At 44.5% G+C, this 21,207-nt stretch overlaps 1 protein-coding gene across 1 annotated transcript; it reads right to left on the bottom strand.

Moving 5' to 3' along the window:
• Window positions 1–1,877: 1,877 nt before the first annotated feature.
• Window positions 1,878–20,884, bottom strand: NSMCE4A (NSE4 homolog A, SMC5-SMC6 complex component). The gene is made up of 11 exons (XM_030806115.1): window positions 20,151–20,884; window positions 19,282–19,359; window positions 16,204–16,334; window positions 12,961–13,112; window positions 10,597–10,696; window positions 8,014–8,104; window positions 6,174–6,268; window positions 5,109–5,157; window positions 4,255–4,349; window positions 4,078–4,164; window positions 1,878–2,038 (listed from the first exon to the last, which is right to left on the bottom strand). Exons 1-10 carry the CDS (start codon window positions 20,833–20,835, stop codon window positions 4,090–4,092), a joined length of 1,551 nt encoding a protein of 516 aa, XP_030661975.1. The 5' UTR covers window positions 20,836–20,884; the 3' UTR covers window positions 1,878–2,038; window positions 4,078–4,089.
• Between the last annotated feature and the right edge of the window lie 323 nt (window positions 20,885–21,207).

Here is a 21,207-nt window from a genome sequence, read left to right as displayed (position 1 = left end):
AAATTTACAGAAAGTAGATTAGTGGTTGCTTAGGGGTAAGAGGTCAGGATGGTAGGTGAGGTAGAGTGATAGCTAATGGGTTTGGGGTCAGGGAAACAAAAATGTTCAAAAATTAGATTGTGGCAATGGTTGCTAAGCCCTATGAATAGATTAAAAATGATTTATACAGTTTACATAGAAATTGTAGGTATGTGAATTATATATATGATATAAAATATATATATATATATATATATATTTTTTTTTTTTTTTTTTTTGAGGCAGAGTTTCGCTCCTGTTGCCCAGGCTGGAGTGCAATGGCACAATCTCAGCTCACCACAACCTCTGCCTCCCTGGTTCAAGCGAGTCTCCTGCCTCAGCCTCCCAAGTCACTGGGATTACAGGCATGCACCACCATGCCCAGCTAATTTTGTATTTTTAGTAGAGATAGGCTGGTCTTGAACGCCCAACCTCAGGTGATCCACCTGCCTCAGCCTCCCAAAGTGCTGGGATTACAGGCGTGAGCCACCGCGCCCGGTGTGAATTATATTTCAATAAAGCTGTTTAACAAAAAAAGAAATGCTAGAGTTTACAGTCCTGAGGAAGCGGGCCTGGAAATGTAGGCAAAGGACCTGAGCATGCGAGGCTTTGAATATCACTAAAGAGTTCAGATTTTTTTCAATCTTGAAGGCAATGGGAATTCCGAGTAATATGACAAGTGGTTCTGAAGATGGAGACCTGAAGGACAGAAGTAGGCGGTAACAGATTGGAGTCTGTGGTAGTAACCTGGGCAAACTGAGAGAAGAGACCAGACGGGGATTAGTGACTGGTTAAGGTAAGGGCTTGGAGGGTGGGAGTAATCCTAGCTTTCCATCTGAGAAAATAAAGTCGTAAAAGTGCCAGTATAGGTCTTATAGGGAGATTTGAAGGGCTGTTTTGTACATGTCTAAAATAACCCACAAGCTGTCCATGAGCAATTGATTGCTTGTATCTGTAACATTTTCAAGAAGTTTAGGCATCAAAGTTGTCAGACTGTTTATGGTGTAAATGTCAGCATAAATGATGACAGTGACTATGAAAGGAGAACCAGGGAAAGCAACAGACATCAAGAATACACAGTTTCAAGGCATATATCTCCAAGTGTCAAATGCACAGCCATGTATCCACTGGAGTTAACAATTTGGAAAGGAATTAGGAAATCTGACATCAAACAGACTCGATTAGTGGGAAAGGAGGTGCCACACTGCCACGGACTGACATGAGGGGAGACAAGTGATTCTCATTAAAGAGGTGATAGGATAGCAGCTTGAAGAGGGTCAGGGTAATGTTTTTTAAATCAGAGATGGGCTTGGTTGAAGGGAAAATTCCAGATACAGGTCAAGGGGATGACTGAGAGAGCAGACTCCCCTAGGAGGCAGGAAGCACTGGAGCCCAGAGTCTTCCACAGAAAAGACGCCTCTACCCCTGATGCCAGAGGGAAGCAGTGAGAAAACATGAAATAGCAAAGTGGGCACTGGGAGAAGAAACTCACTAGACTTGAAGGCACAGCCGAGAAGAGAAGCATGGAGTAGCATGCTGGTAAGATGGAACCAGGGCCAATGTTGCTGGGGAAAGTAGTCCAGCCTAGCTTGCCAGAGGATTTAATAGTTTCTTGTGTGTAAATCAGAGGCTGAATCATAGGAAATTACTCGTATTTGACTGTATTTTACCTATAAAAACAACAGTTTCATATGGTACAACCTATTTGTTGACTTAACTAGCTAGCTTTGTGGCAAAAAAGAAGTAAAAGGAATGATAATGGTCCGTAGGGCATTAACAACCTAAGTAAAAATTTCACTGGGACAGGAATAGACAAAGGAGACACTCTCCAATAATTAGAAAATAAAGAGCAACTACAATTATTTGTGAATATGGCAGTGAGTTTCCTTTAATCAAAGATGACCATGACAAATTTATTAACTATCAAAAGCTACATTTTACTAAAAACAATCTGCCTTTAAAAATGTTGAATCATACAATATGTACAATACATGCCGCTTTCCGTTTATCCATTTGAGTCCTAAAAAGGGGAAGAATAGCTGGTTAACAGTTTATAAATGATAAAGCAAAAGTTCATATAATATACATAAATGAAATCCAACAATTAGTCCTCCTCAGTGAGTAGGGCCCAGGGTAATCCACATTATATATCTTATATTTATTCCTTCTTTTTTTTTTTTTTTTTGAGACAGAGTCTCGCTCTGTCGCCCAGGCTGGAGTGCAGTGGCACGATCTCAGGCTCACTGCAAGCTCCACCTCCCGGGTTCACGCCATTCTCCTGCCCCAGCCTCTTGAGTAGCTGGGACTACAGGCGCCCGCCACCACGCCTGGCTAATTTTTTTGTATTTTTAGTAGAGACGGGGTTTCACCGTGTTAGCCAGGATGGTCTCAATCTCCTCACCTCGTGATCCACCTGCCTCACCCTCCCAAAGTGCTGAGATTACTGGTGTGAGCCACCGCGCCCGGCCTATTCTCTTCTTTCATTTAAAATATTTTTACAACTTGGAACAAAAGTATTTCAATTAATTAAAGCACATATTAAGTGTTTAAGTACAAAAAAGTTTATTTTAATGCTCAAAATCAGAAAATTTAAGCTAAAAAAAAATCCTTAGCAATGATCTAGCTTGAAAATCTTCCCATTTTATAGATGTATTTATAGATTAAAAAAAAAATGAAGTTGAGGCCAGGCGCGGTGGCTCACATCTGTAATCCCAGAACTTTGGGAGGCCGAGGTGGGTGGATCACGAGGTCAGGAGTTCAAGACCAGCCTGACCAACATGGTAAAACCCCGTCTCTACTAAAAATAGAAAAATTAGCCGGTCACTGTGGCAGGTGCGTGTAATCCCAGCTACTCAAGAGGCTGAAGCAGGAGAATTGCTTGAACCGGGGAGGCAGAGATTGCAGTGAACTGAGATCGTGCCACTGCACTCTAGCCTGGGGGTGACAGAGCAAGACTCTGTCTCAAAAAAAAAAAAAAAAAAGAAGTTGAGTGAGATTAAGTGACTTGCGCAAGGTTTTAAAGTAAGGGACAAAAATAAATAAAGGAAGGGGCATAGCCAGTAGAATCTAGGTCTTCTGATTCCCACCCACAACTGTCTGCACTACAAAATGTCAGATCATTATTAAGATTTCTTTCTAGAAATGTTACCCTTCATAAAAATGAATTCTTTCATAGCCTAATACAAATTTTAGAAATGCCAATTTACCAACATTATTCTAAGGTAATTCTATACTAATCCTCTTTTTCTGCTTTGTACTTATAAAATAAGCAAATCTAATGGGACAGTGAACAACAACATGGATGAGAGGATTCAATATTTCACTTATCTAATTTACCAGTTTCTTGGGGGGAAAAGCAACAGGTGGGTACGGTGGCTCATACCTATAATCCCAGCACTTTGGGAAGCAGAGATAGGAGCATCCCTTGAGCCCAGGAGTTTGAGACCAGCCTGGGCAACATAGTGAGACCCCTTCCCTATTTTTTATTAAAAACAAAAACAAAACCAAAACCCACCAAACCAAGAACAATCCTGCACTGCTTCTTTCAGCTGCAAATCTTTTTTTTTTTTGAGACAGAGTCTTGCTCTGTCTCCCAGGCTGGAGTGCAGTGGCACGATCTCAGCCACTGCAACCTCCGCCTCCTGGGTTCAAGCGATTCTCCTGCCTCAGCCTCCTGAGTAGCTGGGATTGCAGGTGTGTGCCACCACGCCTGGCTAATTTTTGTATTTTTAGTAGAGATGGGGTTTCACCATGTTGGTCAGGCTGGTCTCGAACTCCTGACCTCATGATCCGCCTGCCTCGGCCTCCCAAAGTGCTGGGATTACAGGTGTGAGCCACCACGCCTGGCCTCAGCTGCAAATCTTAACAGCACAAATTTAATCAATCCAGAGAAGGGAACGCAGAACCACTATGCCTTTCTCACCTGTTACACATAGTTCTAAGAATGGGGCACTACAGGGAGGCAAAAATCTAAATTTCACTGGAATGGGGAAAAAGGATACTTTGGATTGCCAAATGAACTTTAATAGAACTGTGTAGCCATCCCATTGAAAAGGTTACCTTCAGCTAGCATCAAGCACTTAGCTTCTGCTGCCTCTGACTTGGAGTAATCACAGGCTCTGAAATCTCAAAGGTCTTCACAATCTCCTGGCAGACAATAATGAACATTTAGGCATTGGGTTTACTGCAAGTGAAGGCAGAGTCAGAACTATGCAGGGGCAACAGGCAGAGCTTTACCTCCCAGTCACGGTAACTCAAAGCTATAATTCCTTGATTTCTAACTTGTGTGTTGTGTTCAAATCCCTCATTTTCTTCATTAGTACTAACAGGCTCTGTTTGAAAGACAAATTTTTCAAATTTATCAAAGGTTATTAAATCGGAACAGGTAATCTAAACAGAAACTGATGAATAATAGCAATGAAAGCTGTATTGAAAAGATAGTTATAATATTACATACTTTTTAGGATTTCATGCATTATGGAGCTGCTGTAGTATTATCACAGTAGCCAGTCATCCCATCTGTTTCCATTTCAAAAAACATGTAGTAGAGTAACACATTCCAGACATTTGAAAATCTCCATATCTATGTGTCAACCACAGAGCTAAGCCCTAGTGAATCCAATAGGACATTGAGAACACTGAAAGTAGCAAGTAGGTGCGATGGAAATATTCACTCTCCACAGGAGACCTTAGGAGGACATGAGTAATGGAGAGTGTGAAATTATTCAGGTAAGAATGAAAGATTCATAGAACCTCAAGGAGAAAAGGTGCTGGCATCTGACAAAACGTAATTAGAAAGAGGGATACTACAAAAATGACTACAATCACCAACTTTCTAAATTAAGATCTGAGGGAAATTATATCATTTCTTTGTTAATATTTACAGTAGATGTTGAATCAATGATATAGATGAATCCATCAAAATTTTAGACGCTGGCCATGTTTTCAGTATCTTCAGGTAGTTCAGCAAGACACAATATTGTAAAAGTTAATCTACATTGAAAATTCATTTACATTTAGTAAAATACTTAAATTCTACTAACAAATATATTTTCTCTAAAACTAATTTTTCCAAACATAGTATCATTTACCTATTATTGGCAGTCGGTCTTGGTCAAGTCTTATTCTTGCAAAACCATCCTAAAACGAAAACATGATTTTAGGAGAAGACAAACATTTAAGACTCAAACCTATAATCACTAGATGGAAAAAATTACTCAGAAAATTCAGTATCTCAGAAAATCAAATTACACCACAGCAATAATAAGGTGATGATATAGATAAGACTTCCCTAGTATCTTTTGTTTACACAGGTTATCTTTGGGTTTCTAATCAGTTTTTTCACCCAGACACAGCCTCCATCCTGAGAATCTCTTAAGTGAAACTCATCTTGTCTCTTTAACTGATTTATACATATTTTGGAATACTCCACATTTTATTCTGCATAATTCTGTCACTGGGACCACTGGCAAAATATGCCTTTGTTATTATTTCTGAGAAAATACGTTGGTAGACATAAGCTTTTCTCTAAGGTTAAAATCAAATTCATCTTACATGTGGGAACGCAACCTGAAGTAAGATTAAAGATAGCCTAAAGCAAATTTCCATGGTACATATCTGAGTAGAGTTTTAAAACCAATTTTGAAATAATTTCAGACTTAAAGGGCTATAAGACTACTATAAACACGTGGCATATATCCTTTACCCATATTCATCAGTCGTTAAAGTGTTAGTTACCACGTTTACTTTATCACTCTACATATTATTATTTATGAATGATGTGAGAATGATAGGCGGCCTGCTTCTTTTCCCTAACCTTTCAGTGTGTATTTCTTGAGAGCAAGGATATTATACAACATGACAACTATCAAATTCAGGAAATTTAACATTTATCCTATACTGTTATCTAACCTAAAGTTCCATGTTCAAATTTTTCCAATTCTTTCTCTAAATAATGTCTAAAACATAAAAGCAAGCACATAAAATTTTAGCTAGCTTCTTCTACCTAATATGCCATTAATGTTTTGCTACAATGGGTCTGAAACATATACTGGCTAGTGTATACAGATACCTTTGCCAGCTCCCTTCTACAGTTTTTCTTATGTATCCTTTTAAAAGCATATAAAAGCAATTAGAAAAATAATCTTTAATCTTACCCGTATAATGAAGGAAACATGAAAGATGTTTTCCACTGTACGGGGGAAAGAATGAGGATCAACCACAAAGTCAAAGAAGGACATTGGGGTATCAGCTATAGACAAAAAGAGAAAAAACATTTGATTTTTGCTTATCATTAATATCAGTACACTCTAGCATTAGCCAGAGACAAAGAAAGGATGTGTATTCATCCTGCTGCAGGGGTGCAAATCAATCCAACCCTTCTGGAGGCCAATTTGGCATCTCTACTAAAAACATGTAGCCCACTGACCTGGAAACCACCTCTAAGAAGCTGTGCTACAGAAATACAAGTGTAAGTGCACAAAATTACATACTAAGATTTTTTACTTCAGCAATTTATACAAGAGTAAAATGCTATAAAGAACTTAATCATCCAGCTGGGCATGGCACTCACGCCTGTAATCCCAGCACTTTGGGAGGCCGATGCTGGCAGATCACCTGAGGTCAGGGGTTCAAGACTAGCTTGGCCAACATGGCGAAACCCTGTCTCTACTAAAAATACAGAAAAAAAATTAGCCAGATGTGGTGGCGTGCGCCTGTAATCCCAGCTACTCAGGAGGCTGAGGCAGGAGAATTGCTTGAATCCAGGAGGTGGAGGTTGCAGTGAGTTGAGATGGTGCCACTGCATTCCAGCCTGGGTGAAAGAGTGAGACTCTGTCTCAAAAAAAAAAAAAAAAAAAAGGAACTTGGCCAGGCGCAGTGGCTCATGCCTGTAATCCCAGCACTTTGGGAGGCCGAGGCAGGTGGATCACAAGGTCAGGAGATCAAGACCATCCTGGCTAACACGGTGAAACCCAGGCTCTACTAAAAATACAAAAAATTAGCCAGGCGTGGTGGCGGGTGCCTGTAGTCCCAGCTACTTGGGAGGCTAAGGCAGGAGAATGGCGTGAACCCAGGAGGGAGAGGTTGCAGTGAGCCAAGATCGCACCACTGCACTCCAGCCTGGGTGACAGAGCGAGACTCTGTCTCCAAAAAAAAAAAAAAAAAAAAAAAAGGAACTTAATCATCCATTAATGGAGGATCTGTTAAATATATTTACAGTACAGCCATATAATGGGAATCAGTGAACAAAACAAGGGAGATCTATATGAAATGATATGGAAGAATGTCCACATGGAAAAGTCACATAGCAGAAGAATGTGCATATTATGATTAGCTTGGAAAAAAAAAAAAAAAAAAAAAAAAACTTTTTTTTGAGATGGAGTTTTGCTCTTGTTCCCCAGGCTAGAGTGCAATAGTGTCATCTCAGCTCACCGCAACCTCTGCCTCTCGGGTTCAAGCAATTCTCCTGCCTCAGCCTCCCAAGTAGCTGGGATTACAGGCATGCACTACCACACCCGGTTAATTTTGTATTTTTTAGTAGAGATGACGTTTCTCCATGTTGGTCAGGCAGGTATCGAACTCCCGACCTCAGGTGATCCGCCTGCCTCAACCTCCCAAAGTGCTGGGATTACAGGCGTGAGCCACCACACCCGGCCGAAACAAACTGTTTAGGTAGGTGTGTATAAAACTGATACAATAATCTGAAAATATACACATTATATTTTATAATGAGGGAAGGTGGAACAGTTACTTTTGACATTTCTCACTTGAATGGCATATTTCATTTTGTAACAAAAAAAATCCCCATCTTTTAAAGATAAAAACGAAAACGTTAACTTCAAAGTTTTCACATGAAATTTCTAAAGGGGAGAAGAATCCTCATAAAATGCATATGCATTTATTCAAACATTACCTACAGCTGAAATTGCCTTTTAAATACAAGTAACCTCACTGAACAGATAAATACAAATTGCTCCACTTTGGTGTTACACTTACGATCTTCTCGAAAATATGTCTGCAACAATCCCAAGATTCTTTCTACTTCTTTCTCTGTTGCTTCTTGATGAGATTCTTCCATTCTTCTTAACTGAAAAAAGTCATTATCAAGCTGACAGACCTACTTACCGGCCTATTAACGTTTTCTTCTCTCTTGCACACCCAAACTCCTTTTCCTCTCTCTTGCACACCCAAACTCTTTTTTTTTTTTGAGACAGGGTCTTGCTTTGCCACCTAGGCTAGAGTGCAGTTGCAAGATCTCGGCTCACTGTAACCTCAGACTCCTGTGCTCAAGGAGTCCTACCACCTCAGCTTCTTGAGTAGCTGGGACTAGAAGCATGCACCACTACACCTGGCTAATTTTTTTTTTAATTCATTCTACCTTGTCTAAGACACCTGGCTAATTAAAAAAAATTTTTTTAGATATGGGGTCTTGCTGACCATCCTGGCTAACACGGTGAAACCCCGTCTCTACTAAAAATACAAAAACTTAGCTAGGCATGGTGGTGGGCACCTGTACTCCCAGCTACTCAGGAGGCTGAGGCAGGAGAATGGCATGAACCTGGGAGGCGGAGCTTGCAGTGAGCCGAGATCGCGCCACTGCATTCCAGCCTGGGCTACAGAGCGAGACTCTGTCTCAAAAAAAAAAAAAAAGGTACCAGGTTGCTCAGGGTGGTCTCAAACTTCTGGCCTCAAGTGATCCTCCTGCCTCAGCCTCCCAAAGCACCTAGATTACAGGCATGAGCCACTGTGCCCGGCCTAAATGTCTTGGGGATTGCTAACAGTTTATATCCCCATCTTAAAATTTATGGTTTAGGCCAGGCATGGTGGCTCACGCCTGTAATCCCTGCACTGTGGGAGGCTGAGGCAGGTGGATCACAAGGTCAGGAGTTCGAGACCAGCCTGGCCAATACGGTGAAACCATCTCTATTAAAAAATTAGCCGGGCATGGTAGTACATGCCTGTAATCCCAGCTACTTGGGAGGCTGAGGCAGGAGAATGGCTTGAACCCAGGAGGCGGAGGTTGCAGTGAGCCGAGATCGCGCCACTGTACTCCAGCCCTGGTGATAGGGCAAGACTCTGTCTCAAAAAAAAAAAAATTATGGTTTAAAAAAGTACAGATTTTCTGGTTTCAGTAACTTTTTTTTTTTTTTTTTTTTTTGAGATGGAGTCTTGCTCTGTGGCCCAGGCTGGAGTGCAGTGGTGCCATCTCGGCTCACTGCAACCTCCGCTTCCCAGGTTCAAGCAATTCTCCCGCCTCAGCCTCCCAAGTAGCTGGGATTAGAGGCGCCCACCACCACATCCAGCTAATTTTTTGTACTTTTTAATAAAGATGGGGTTTTACCATGTTGGCCAGGCTGGTTTCCAACTCCTGACCTCAGGTGGATCTGCCCGCCTTGGCCTCCCAAAGTGCTGGGATTACAGACGTAAGCCACCGCACTCGGGCAACCTTTTTTTTTTGAGATGGACTCTCACTCTGTCGCCCAGGCTGGAGTACACTGATCTTGGCTCAGTGCAACCTCTGCCTCCTAGGTTCCTGATTCTCCTGCCTCAGCCTCCCAAGTAGCCCGGACGACAGGCACCTGCCACCACACCTAGCTAATTTCTGTATTTTTAGTAGAGACGGGGTTTCACCATATTGGCCAGGCTGGTCTCGAACTCCTGACCTTGTGATCTGCCCACCTCGGCCTCCCAAAGTGCTGGGATTACAGGCGTGAGCCACTGTGCCTGGCCTCAGTAACATTTTCATATCAATTTCTTAATAGAAGAGTATCATTACCAAATTAACTATTTTCAGGTTGAACATAAAATAGCAAAATACAAAAGGGCAGTTTAGAAACAGTGGTTCTCGGCCGGGCGCGGTGGCTCACGCTTGTAATCCCAGCACTTTGGGAGGCCGAGGCGGGCGGATCACGAGGTCAGGAGATCGAGACCACGGTGAAACCCCGTCTCTACTAAAAATACAAAAAATTAGCCGGGCATGGTGGCGGGCGCCTGTAGTCCCAGCTACCCGGAGAGGCTGAGCCAGGAGAATGGCGTGAACTCGGGAGGCGGAGCTTGCAGTGAGCCGAGATTGCGCCACTGCACTCCAGCCTGGGTGACAGAGCGAGACTCTGTCTCAAAAAAAGAAAAAAAAGAAACAGTGGTTCTCGAGTGGGTGTGACTTTCCCCCCACCTCCCCTGGGGACATTTGTTGTCATATGTAGACATTTTTGGTTGTCACAACTCAGGGGTAGGGATGGGCTATTAGCATGTAACAGGTAGAGGCTGGGGATGCTGCTAAACATCCTACAATGCACAGGACAGCTCCTCAAACCAACAATTATCCAGCCCTAAATGTTGACAGTGCTGAGGTTGACCCTGGCTTCGGAGAACTGATCAAAACTAGAGAAATGAGTTAAAACAAAGACAAGCAGCCAATCCAATAAAATGCTTAAAGGCTTAAATAAAATGATTATTTAAGTGACAAAACCTGGCTCCAGACCAGCAAGCTTAGAAAAAATGGCCAAATTGCATGCACATTATTTTAATAGCTATTTTAACTTTTAGGTGTTTTTTAAAAAGCAATATTTTAAAACAAACCTGGGCAGGCATTGCCCTCTCCTCTTGTATCACAGGAACTTTTCTTGGACGATCAACTCGTGGCTTTGGCACAGGGCACTCTCCGTATATTGAACCCAACCTAATGAAAAATATGCTTTCATTTATTTTTTTTGCCTGTTGTTTGTTGAACAAACTAATTTTACTAACTAAAAGTAGTTTGCATGGTACAGTCAAATTCAGACCAGACATCAGTGATATACAAGCTGACATCAGACTAAGACTCTTGGTAAGGTTTGTGACAGCCTTTCTGCCTTCTTTGTATTTCTAAAAGAACTAGGAGCTTTCCTCAACCACAGATACCTCCTCAGACACCTCCATACTGCCCTGTACAGTAGGCCAGTGAATATGCCTGTGACATCTTCCCACCACCCAACCTATTGTTTTGCAAAGCCAACTTCTAAGAGCAGGGGAAGGATGAACATGTATGTGGGGAAGCTCCAGTGGGGTCAGAAGCCTTTGATCTGGGGAGGCCAAGGCAGAGGCTCCCAGCCCAGGACTACAGAACACATCTGTCTTAGGATAACAGGGCAAGTCACAGCCATGGGATTCCTTTTCCTTCTGGATTCTGCCCTCATGCAGACTTGGGCTACAGTAATAGATGTAGGTCTGCATCATGTAGAGATCAAAGCCCGAAGAATAAGGCTCATGTGGTCCCTACACTTGAGGAGACAATAGTATACGATGTAGATGGACAGCTGCATTATGCACACAGATCCATTTCAATATAACATGGTGGGCTACTCTGGGCACACTCCTGCTCCACAAGAAGCAGTATCAAAAAATAAATTAATCAAAAAAAAGTAACATGGTAGATCCTGGGTGCTTAGAGGTACTGCTCAAGTGCTATGAGAACACTTGGGCAGAGATATCTACCCAGACATGGGAGTGACGTGGTTGAGAAATCTGATCCTACACTGCTAACACCTCTGTCTGGAGAAGTTGCTGGAGGCTTCCAAGATGGGGCCTGTGGGATAAACAAACTTTACCGAATGGAAAAGATGAAAAGGAACTGGAGGCCAAGAGAACAGCAAGTACAAAGACACAGAGTTTTAAGCACTTCATTGTGGCTGGAAATTGGGCTGTATGATGAGATAAAGTTTAAGGCTTTATAACCTAGGATTTATGAGTTTAGTACAATAGCAAAAAACAAAGATTTAGACTTTATCCTAAGATGAAGAAGTTTGGTCTGTATCCTATTAAATAGAACATATACAAATGGCTCTGGGCACCTGAGTTACCTGAAGTCTTATTAAAAGTAGATGCCGGACCCCACACCACGCTATTACATTGGCATCTCAAAGGCTTTCTACCCAAGCTACTACCAATCTCAATGGTTTTTAGAAAGACAAATTAGAAAAGACAAATGCTCAGGAGCTATACCACTTAAAGAAGGACTGAACAACTCAGATGGTTACCCTAGAGAAAGTATCTACTGGGCAACAAAACCAATATACTTGAAGGTCCTCTCAGAGAAGAGCCAGTTAAGAGCTGTTCTTAATTTCTCCATAGGACCATGCCAGGAAGTTAAGACAGAAGCCAACTTCATTCAAATATGAAGAAATCTTTTTTTTAAATCAGAGTTCTATCTAAAAAATGAACTGGGCAGTTTGTGTGGCAGTGACTAATCTTCAAATACAAGTCAGTGGTCATCTAACAGGGTATTATAATAAATGTCACTTTAGACATTGGGAGACTCGTAAGATACCCTCAGTAGGAGGTATCATCCTCCTATATGGTAAGGATTTTAAAGATGATAAACCCAGAGTGTCATGAGCTAGAAGCAAAGGAGCCAGGAGACAGCACTGGGAAAGAGGTTCTAGCCTTTTCTGCTAAAGCAGAATGAGAGATCCTTTAAGATTCCATCCACATCTACAGTTTATAGACCTTTTTTTTTTTTTTTTTTTTGAGACAGGGTCTCACTCTGTCACCCAGGCCGGAGTGCAATGGCGCAATCTCAGCTCACTACAATCTCTGCCTCCCAGGCTCAAGTGATCCTCCCACCTCAGCCTCCCAAGTAGCCAGGACCACAGGCATGGGCCACCACAGCGGGCTCATTTTTTGTATTTTTGGTAGAGATGGGTTCTCGCCATGTTGCCCAGGCTGATCTTGAATTCCTGAGCTCAGATGATCTACCTGCATCCACCTCCCAAAGCGCTGGGATTACAGGCATGAGCCACTACGCCCAGCCTAGTGTTCATGAACGTTTATATCAAAGTTTCAAGTCTCCAAACAACGGCATCACGACTGTCACCTCTACAATACCAAATAATCTTTGTCCCTACAAGAAAAAGCAACTTAAGATTCACAAATAGCTGGTCTGTTGGATTTTTAAAATAATCTTACAGAAAGTGGAATGTATGGGTTTTATTAAAGGTGTTTTCTGCTGTTTTGCCTGGTATTTTCCAGGAGTCATAGACTATGAATTCAAAATCAGGACTATCTTCATCACGGATGAGTTCTTCAGCTTCTAGCGGATTTACACCCATATGTGTGAGCTACAAAAATGAATGAAAACAAAAAACCCAGTTAAGCCACACGCAATCATTTTCCACATCCAATAATCTGCATCACTCAACCTTTAAGAGGCCAGACGCAAAGCCGGCTTTCAGTGTCTTAACATGCTGGCTAAATTTCTTACTGTAAAGATAACTTTACAGTTAAAGTCCTACTTTCAAAGCCACTTTCTTTTTGGCAGAAAACATTCCTCAATGTACTTAAAACCTTTGGGTGAGAAAGTGAAATGATTTAGACCAGTGGTTCTCAACCTGGGTATACTTGCCCACAGGGGTCTTCTGGCAGTACCTGGAGACGTTTGTGGGTGTCACAACTGATATGCTGCTGGCATATACTGGGTAGAGGCCACAGAGGCTGTTGAATATCATATAATGCACAGTAACGGCCCCCAAAACAAAGACATGCCCAGCTCAAAATGTCAATCAATAGTGCCAGTGCTGAAAACCCTGCTCTAGCCCACTGGCAGCCAGAGGGATTTAGGTATGCCAGAACTCAGCCCCCTGGGAATTTTTGTATCACCAATAGTTCATGTATTAGTAAAGCTGCACTAACATATAAATATAAAATTAAATCCCAAATCAAAAGCTTCAAGACAGCACAAGGAAGTTCAGCTGGTTTTCAGATTTTAATTTTTTGCCAACCTCCTACAAATCTTTATTCAGCTTGTATCTCAGTATATCCAGAGAGCAGTGGCCCGGCATCACAGAGAGAATGGCTCATCTTAAAATTGCCTTCCTGGGAAGAGCTGGCAGAAGTCAAATAATTCTCTCATCTCAAACTGTCTTACAGAAAATGTGTTATATTGAATTTACTTTTATGAAAGTACATTTTTATTAAATTATACTATAAAATGCCTAGAAGTTATCCAATTACGATGGCAATATCATATATAAACAATAATCACAAAACCCCCGGGGAGCTTAACCCTATTAAAGGCAATCAGACTTTAAAGAAAAGAAAGGCTACAAGAGCCTCGTCAGAGGGCTATGGCCAGCTCCTCTCCGTTCCCTTGCCGCCCGTCCTACCACTGCACCCTTGTAGGCAGACGTGGCAGTTTTGGTCTGTTTAACTGACAGAGAGATCCACCAATCTTTCCTTATAGTGTCGATATTTGATGCTATACATACGAAAGTCTTCTCCACCCAGAGACTGGACAACTATTAATTTAAGGTTTTATATTTAATGCTTTAAGACTTCCAGAATTTATTTTGATATGCTATTTAAAGTACAGAGCTTGGCCGGGCACGATGGCTCATGCCTGTAATCCCAGCACTTTGGGAAGTCCAGGCGGGTGGATCACGAGGTCAGGAGTTCGAGGCCAGCCTGGCCAACATGGCGAAACCCCATCTCTACTAAAAATACAAAAATTAGCCAGGCATGGGGGCAGGCGCCTGTAATGCCAGCTTCTTGGGAGGCTGAGGCAGGAGAATCGCTTAAACCCAAGAGGTGAAGGTTGTGGTGAGCCGAGATCATGCCACTGCACTCAAGCCTGGGCAACAAGAGCAAGACTCTGTCTGAAAAAATAAAAAAATAAAGTACGGAGCTTAATCTGAAGGAAGTAATTTTTAAAGAAATACCCAATATATGGATACTTTATTGACCTGTATATTACAGTGCACTTTCCTAAGAGCATCATGTTTCACAATAAAAAAAAGTTAAAAAAAAAAAAAAAAGGAAAAGGTTTGAAAAACAAACTGGAAATAATCTTGTGCCTCATGCCTTTACTTTATCTGGTCAGATCTCATAGTACTAAATTATTTTAATAACCATTTAACATAAACATCCAGTTAGAAATGCAATGTTCATACTGAGGTGTAGCTATCTGTGCTAGGACAGAGGTTGGCTCAGATTGATAGACTGACTGATTGACTGACTGATTTTGAGATGGAGTCTCACTCTGTAGCCCAGGCTGGAGTGCAGTGGCGCGATCTCGGCTCACTGCAACTTCTGCTTCCTGGGTTCAAGGGATTCTCCTGCCTTAGCCTCCCGAGTAGCTGGGATTACAGGCGCCTGCCACCACAGCCAGCTAATTTTTCTCTTTTTAGTAGAGACGGGCTTTCACCATGTTGGCCAGGCTGGTCTCAAACTTCTGACCTCAGGTGATCCACCTGCCTCAGCGTCCCAAAGTGCTGAGATTACAGGCGTGAGCCACTGCCCCCAGCCAGAATAGAATTTTTAAAAAAGACAACAAAGTGAGATACAAGGTCAGTCTCTGTGTGCTTTTTCTTTTTTGGTAAATTCATCAAGGAACAGTTTTAGAATTGCAGGTAACCACTATTCAAACTTGTCAAAAGACAAAGAAAGGTGAATAAAACATAAAACCAAAAAAAGCAAAACCTGACTGGGCTAGGTGGCTCACGCCTGTAATCCCAGCACTTTGGGAAGCCGAGGCGGGCAGATCACGAGGCCAGGAGATCCAGACCATCCTGGCTAACATGGTGAAACCCGGTCTCTACTGAACATACAAAAAATTAGCCGGGCGTGGTGGCAGGCGCCTGTAGTCCCAGCTACTTGGGAGGCTGAGACAGGAGAATGGTGTGAACCCAGGAGGTAGAGCTTACAGTGAGCCGAGATCACACCACTGCACTCCAGCCTGGGCGACAGAGCGAGACTCCATTTCAAAGGGAAAAAAAAAAAAAAAGAAAAACCCAATCATATTCATATGGGTTTGAAATATTCTCAAAGACAGACCAAAACATGCCCTCTCGCCAGGCCTAAGTCAATTCCAGCTGAACTCTGCCATCGCAGAGTGGGCTCTGTCCAGCCCAGGACAAAGGTCCCAGGTCACTGAGAATGATCTAGAACACCAGTGAACAGAGGAAAAACGGCCATTGGCAAATGACCATAGCACCCAGCATCTTAAGACAGAATGCGACGAGGTTTTTACTCCAAGCTCCCACCCAAGCTTCCACCACATGGCTCTACTTTCATCTGTTTAATTTGGTAAGATCTCTAGAGAGGAATCTGAGACCAAACAAGAATGAAGTGAAATCATCTGCATATGGATATGAGCACAGTAAATAATTATATAACAGAACATTTTTTATTCAGACTCTGTAGCTTTGAACTTACTAGAGTTTCAACGTATCTTAACATGTCAAAGGAGCTCAGGTCTGAGCGCAGCTGCTTTGCTTTCTCTTTGCCCAAATCTGAAGCCAAAACAAGAAAGTGGGCATCCAGGACTGCTTCTCTTGCTCGGGACACTATTCAAAAAAGAAAGAAAATATTCACATTACAAAATATACATTATCCATAGATATTTTCCCTACATTTCCAACTACTTACCAGGATTTCCCACTGGACTAAAAAAAAAAAAAAAAAAATCTCAATAGGCAACTGACATATCTTCTAAAACGTGCTCCCAGCCAGGCGCGGTGGCTCACACCTGTAATCTCAGCACTTTGGGAGGCCGAGGCAGGCACATCACGAGGTCAGGAGATCGAGACCATCCTGGCTAACACGGTGAAACCCCATCTCTACTAAAAATACAAAAAATTAGCTGGGTGTGGTGGCGGGCGCCTGTAGTCCCAGCTACTCAGGAGGCTGAGGCAGGAGAATGGTGTGAACCCGGGAGGCGGAGCTTGCAGTGAGCCGAGATTGCGCCACTGCACTCCTGACTGGGTGACAGAGCAAGACTCCATCTCAAAAAAACAAAAACAAAAAAAAATTTTCTCCCGTGCCCAACTCACCAAAATCTCTAATGAAAGCTGACCAGTCTTCCTAAAAGCCAGCTTTCTAGTTCTCCTACTCCCGTTAGCTGAATCACAATCTCTTAAATAACTCCAGTTGAGCAAAACCCATCAGGTCTAATACTCACTTTCCCCCCCATCCTAATTACGATGATCACGTGTGCTGATGTAAGGAAAATCAAATTCCCACTACATGTAGGGCCCTGTGCTTGGCATGGTGGTTTGTGAACAGCAATAGGTAAGCTGCTAAGCAATAAGTAAGTTGCTAACGGCAATAGGTAAGTTGCTGAAGTTGCTAACCAAAATCATGGCATGTGCTAGGCTGGCACTAGGAGGCTCATGCCTCTGTATGGCTTCACAGGCAACCCCAGCAAAGCCACCCAAATGAACAGTCTACAGGCAGCAGGTAGTGACCCGAGGATGGATGCTCAAAAAAGGCTTGACAGAGGACATGGGATTTAAGAAAAGCTATGGAAAAAAAAAGATTTAAATTAATGGAGAAACAGGCTGGGCACAGTGGCTCATGCCTGTAATCCTTGCACTTTGGGAAGCCAAGGCAGGCGGATCACTTTGAGCTCCGAAGTTTGAGACCAGCCTGGGCAACGTGGTGAAACCCCGTCTCTACTAAAGAATCAAAAATTAGCTGAGCATGGTGGTGCACACCTGTAATCCCAGCTACTCGGGCGGCTGAAGCTGGACAATCGCTTTAACCTGGGGGACGGAGGTTGCAGTGAGCCAAGATCATGCCACTGCACTCCAGCCTGGGCGACAGGTGTAGGTGTTCCCAGACTATTTTTCATACTCCCTGTTGCCTGCAGGGTCTGATTAAGCAACCCCCTCAACCCCACTGTTTCCTTTTGTTGACCCCTTCTTCATCTCCCCATGAGTATCCTGTGCCTGCCTGCCCCACTCCCTTCCCCTTTCTTTATTTATTTTACAAACGGAGACCATCAAATCCATGAATGCCAGCATCTATTGTTTGCTGAGCAACTCCTAGCCACTGAGTGAATAATTTTGCTCTAAAATATTGCTTTAAATACTGGAAATAGCTGAGGGGGAAATGATGTGGGGATAAAGAACTGACTACATGCACAGTAAATATCAAGGGAGGAATTGAGTCAAGTCAAGCAAGACTAACAGTGAGGAGACTGGGAGTCCAGGCTGCAAAGGGAAGACAAAACTTAAGAGGGGAGTGGAGGGATTTAACCAGGTAAAGGAGAAAGACCCGTTCCTGAAGGTTTTGATGAGGGTTAGCAAATGCGGTAGACTAAGATGGGGAATGGTAAGGAGGCTGTGGTCAAAGAAAGAAACTGGAGAGCATATATAAAGTGACAAAAGGAGACATTTAAAGAACTAGTCATACTCAGCAATGACTAAAAATATACGTTCTAGTCCTTTAAGAATATGAGGAATCAGTCGGGCGCGGTGGCTCATGCCTGTAATCCCAGCACTGTGGGAGGCGGAGGCAGGTGGATTACCTGAGATCAGGAGTTCGAGACCAGCCTGGCCAACATGGCAAAACCCTGTCTCTACTAAAAATACAAAAATTAGCCGGGTGTGGTGGCGGGCACCTGTAATCCCAGCTACCGGGAGGCTGAGGTAGGAGAATCGCTTGAACTCGGGAGGTGGAGGTTGCAGTGAGCCGAGATTGCGCTACTGCACTCCAGCCTGGGCTACAGAGTGAGACTCTATCTCAAACCTCAAAAAAAAAAGCATGTATTTGGCTGCATTCTCCCCTATGTTCCCACAGACCTGTCAGAGAGGGCTGGAGGGGACAGTGGTCTGGGTAGTAGTCCTGTGGCTCTGTGACCAAGTACCCATATCAGGGAATACCCCCGCTCTGTCACCAAGCAGACAGACGGCTGCTACCAATACCACTGCCGCTGCTTTCAATTCAAACTAAGGTTATTTTTTAAAGCATCCACGGCCTAGAGTTCAGTGCTCTGGGATCTCTCTCACTCATTCACTCACACACAACACACCCCAAACTGGAGACCAGCAGGTACACTTGCAGGCTTTGCCACCTCCACTGCGTTACAGGTGGACCAATAGCAGGGAGCTGAGGAAAGCAAAACAGAGTGGGACAGGAAAAGAAACAGGATTTTAGAGGCTAGCTCAGTTCCGTAATTCATCCACTCAACCAATGTATACTAGGGATACGGCAGTAAACACAAGAAAAAGAAAAAAGATAACACATGTAATGTTCTCAAACTTGAACAGGCAACAGAATCAACTGGGGGCTTAAGACAGACTGCGGAACCTACCCCCAAATTTTCATGTAAAGCCCTTATTATACGGTAACTGCATAATAAAAATGGCATTATTGCTATAATGAAACGGTTCTCGAACTGGGAAAGCACTATTACAAATGTGGGAATTGTTTTATGTCAACAATTTGGCGCTTATATAACACTAATTAAAAGTATCATAAAACACGAGGTAACATAAAATAACACATTACCTTCATTAAACAGAGTGTTAGCCTCTTCAAGGACCTCTGTTAATTTGTCGCCGGCATTCAGTATGTCCTCCCGGTTTTCTATTTTTAAAAATACAAACTTTGGGAAACTTGCTCAGCATTCACTAACAAGCAGTTGACAAGGTTATCACCTACAACAGTAAAGCCAAGCCCTGGCCCCTGCGCCCCGAGTAATTACTTCGAACATCTTTATCTTTTTAACCAAAATGGCCCGGAAAAGGAGAAAGGCCACCCTACCGTTTATGCGGCATGAATTTTAAAAGGAAACCCTGGCTCCCTCTAACCTTAACCCAAAGGGCTGGACTCCGGCTGCAGCCTCTGAGTGCTCCATAACCGAGGGGTTCTCAAACTTTGCAAGCAACACACACCATCACCTGGAGGGCCACTCCACAGTTGCGCAGACCCACCCAGAGATTCGGATTCCGTGGGTCCGGGTGGGGTCCGAGAATGTGCATTTGACAGCTCTCGCGTGCCGCTGCAGCTGCCGCTGCGAGGCCGGGAGCCCACGCCGAGGACTGCCGGGCGCAATCAAAGCACCCGGAGTCCGCGTCCTGCCTCTCCCCACTGGCTGGCTGGGCTCGGGCGAATCCGCGAACGGCTCTGGCCTCCAGCTTTTCCAGCCCGCCACTCGGGGACCCGCGCCAAGGTCGCACGGCTCCAGCCAAAGTGGGAGCACTCTGTCAACAATTTAAGGTGCGGCGCGCGGCGAGGGTCTAGTACCCGGCGCGTCTCTACTCGCGCCGCGCGGGGCCTGCGCCCCGCATCTGCCTCCAGTGCCCTCCCGCCGCGCCCAGCGCAGGGCGGGGACGGCAGCCCGTCCCAGCCCGCGCCGCCCGGAGGCACCGCCTTACGTTGGACGGAGTTGATGAGCGCCCGGTACTGATGGCGGATCTGGCGGCACAGGCCTTGGTCGGCCTCCGCCTCCAAGCTGGCCGGGTCCATCATCTCGTCCCCGGAATCCGACGGCTCTGTGTCCTCCAGGCTCGGGCGCTCTGGGGCCTCTCTGCGCTCCCGCGCAGAGCCGCGGCGGGACCTGGGCGACAAAGGGGACCGCGAGCGGGAGCGGGAGCGGGTGCGATCCCGATGCGGGTCGCGGCCCCGGCCCCGGCCCTCGGGCCCGCGGCCGCTGCTGTCCCCAGACATAGCGCCAATTCGCCGTGCAACTTCGGAACGGCGGAAGTTCGCGCCAGAAACTGAAACCCCTGCTCTGCGCCAGCGCCTGCTCCCGGCGGAACGCGGCTCCCGGGCCTGCGCGAGCGCACAGCGACGCCTGTGGCTGGAGGCCGGTGACGGGCCCGGCCGGGTCTCCAAGGCGCCTGGGGGGACCGCTGGGTGCACAAGAGGGGCCTGGCGGGGATCCTTTGTTCCCTTGACAAGAGGTGTAATGAGCTCCCTCTTACTCCACACTGCAGGGCTGTGAGAATCTTGGTTTTCTGCCCCTACTTTCCCACCCCACTGGACCTGCATCTTCCCTAGGTCCCTTTGCCTGCCCAGGACACAGCCACAGCCTGGCACCCACATGGGCACGCAGTGCATGTGTGTTGAACGAGCTTCCTGCCGTGGAGCAGGATGAGCGCGGGATGTGGAGACCAGACGCAGTCTGCTGCTCACCTGTGACCTCAGTTTCCCTGTGCCATCATGGCTGGGGTCGGGGGCGGTGGGGAAGGGGGGCAGGTGGATGAATCAAATATTTATGTGCAGCTGGCAATACCACTTTTTGTGAGGATAGCAGAACAAATTAACAGGTAAACTCTGTTAACCATCCTTCTAAATATCTACAACAGAATGTCACCAGAGCACCAGGGTTTTGTTCTAGGACCTGCTGCCCCCTCACAGAAAACAAATCACTGAGACAACCATTATTACCAAGAAAGAAGGCTTTAGTAGGGTGCTGCACTCAGGGAGATG

This window comes from Nomascus leucogenys, chromosome 3 (genome assembly GCF_006542625.1).
Source record: "Nomascus leucogenys isolate Asia chromosome 3, Asia_NLE_v1, whole genome shotgun sequence".
NCBI classification, from domain to species: domain Eukaryota; kingdom Metazoa; phylum Chordata; class Mammalia; order Primates; family Hylobatidae; genus Nomascus; species Nomascus leucogenys.
The sequence above is the reverse complement of the archived record's forward strand: the minus strand, read 5'-3'. Positions and strand labels throughout refer to the sequence as shown.

Coding starts and splice junctions, on each gene's coding strand:
- NSMCE4A (XM_030806115.1), bottom strand. CDS start 20,835: ATGCACTGCGTGCCCATGTGGGTGCCAGGCTGTGGCTGTGTCCTGGGC. Junction 4,350..5,108: donor AGACCGACTGCCAATAATAG/GTAAATGATACT, acceptor TCTTTCAAACAG/AGCCTGTTAGTACTAATGAA. Junction 4,165..4,254: donor TGAGTTACCGTGACTGGGAG/GTAAAGCTCTGC, acceptor ATTGTCTGCCAG/GAGATTGTGAAGACCTTTGA.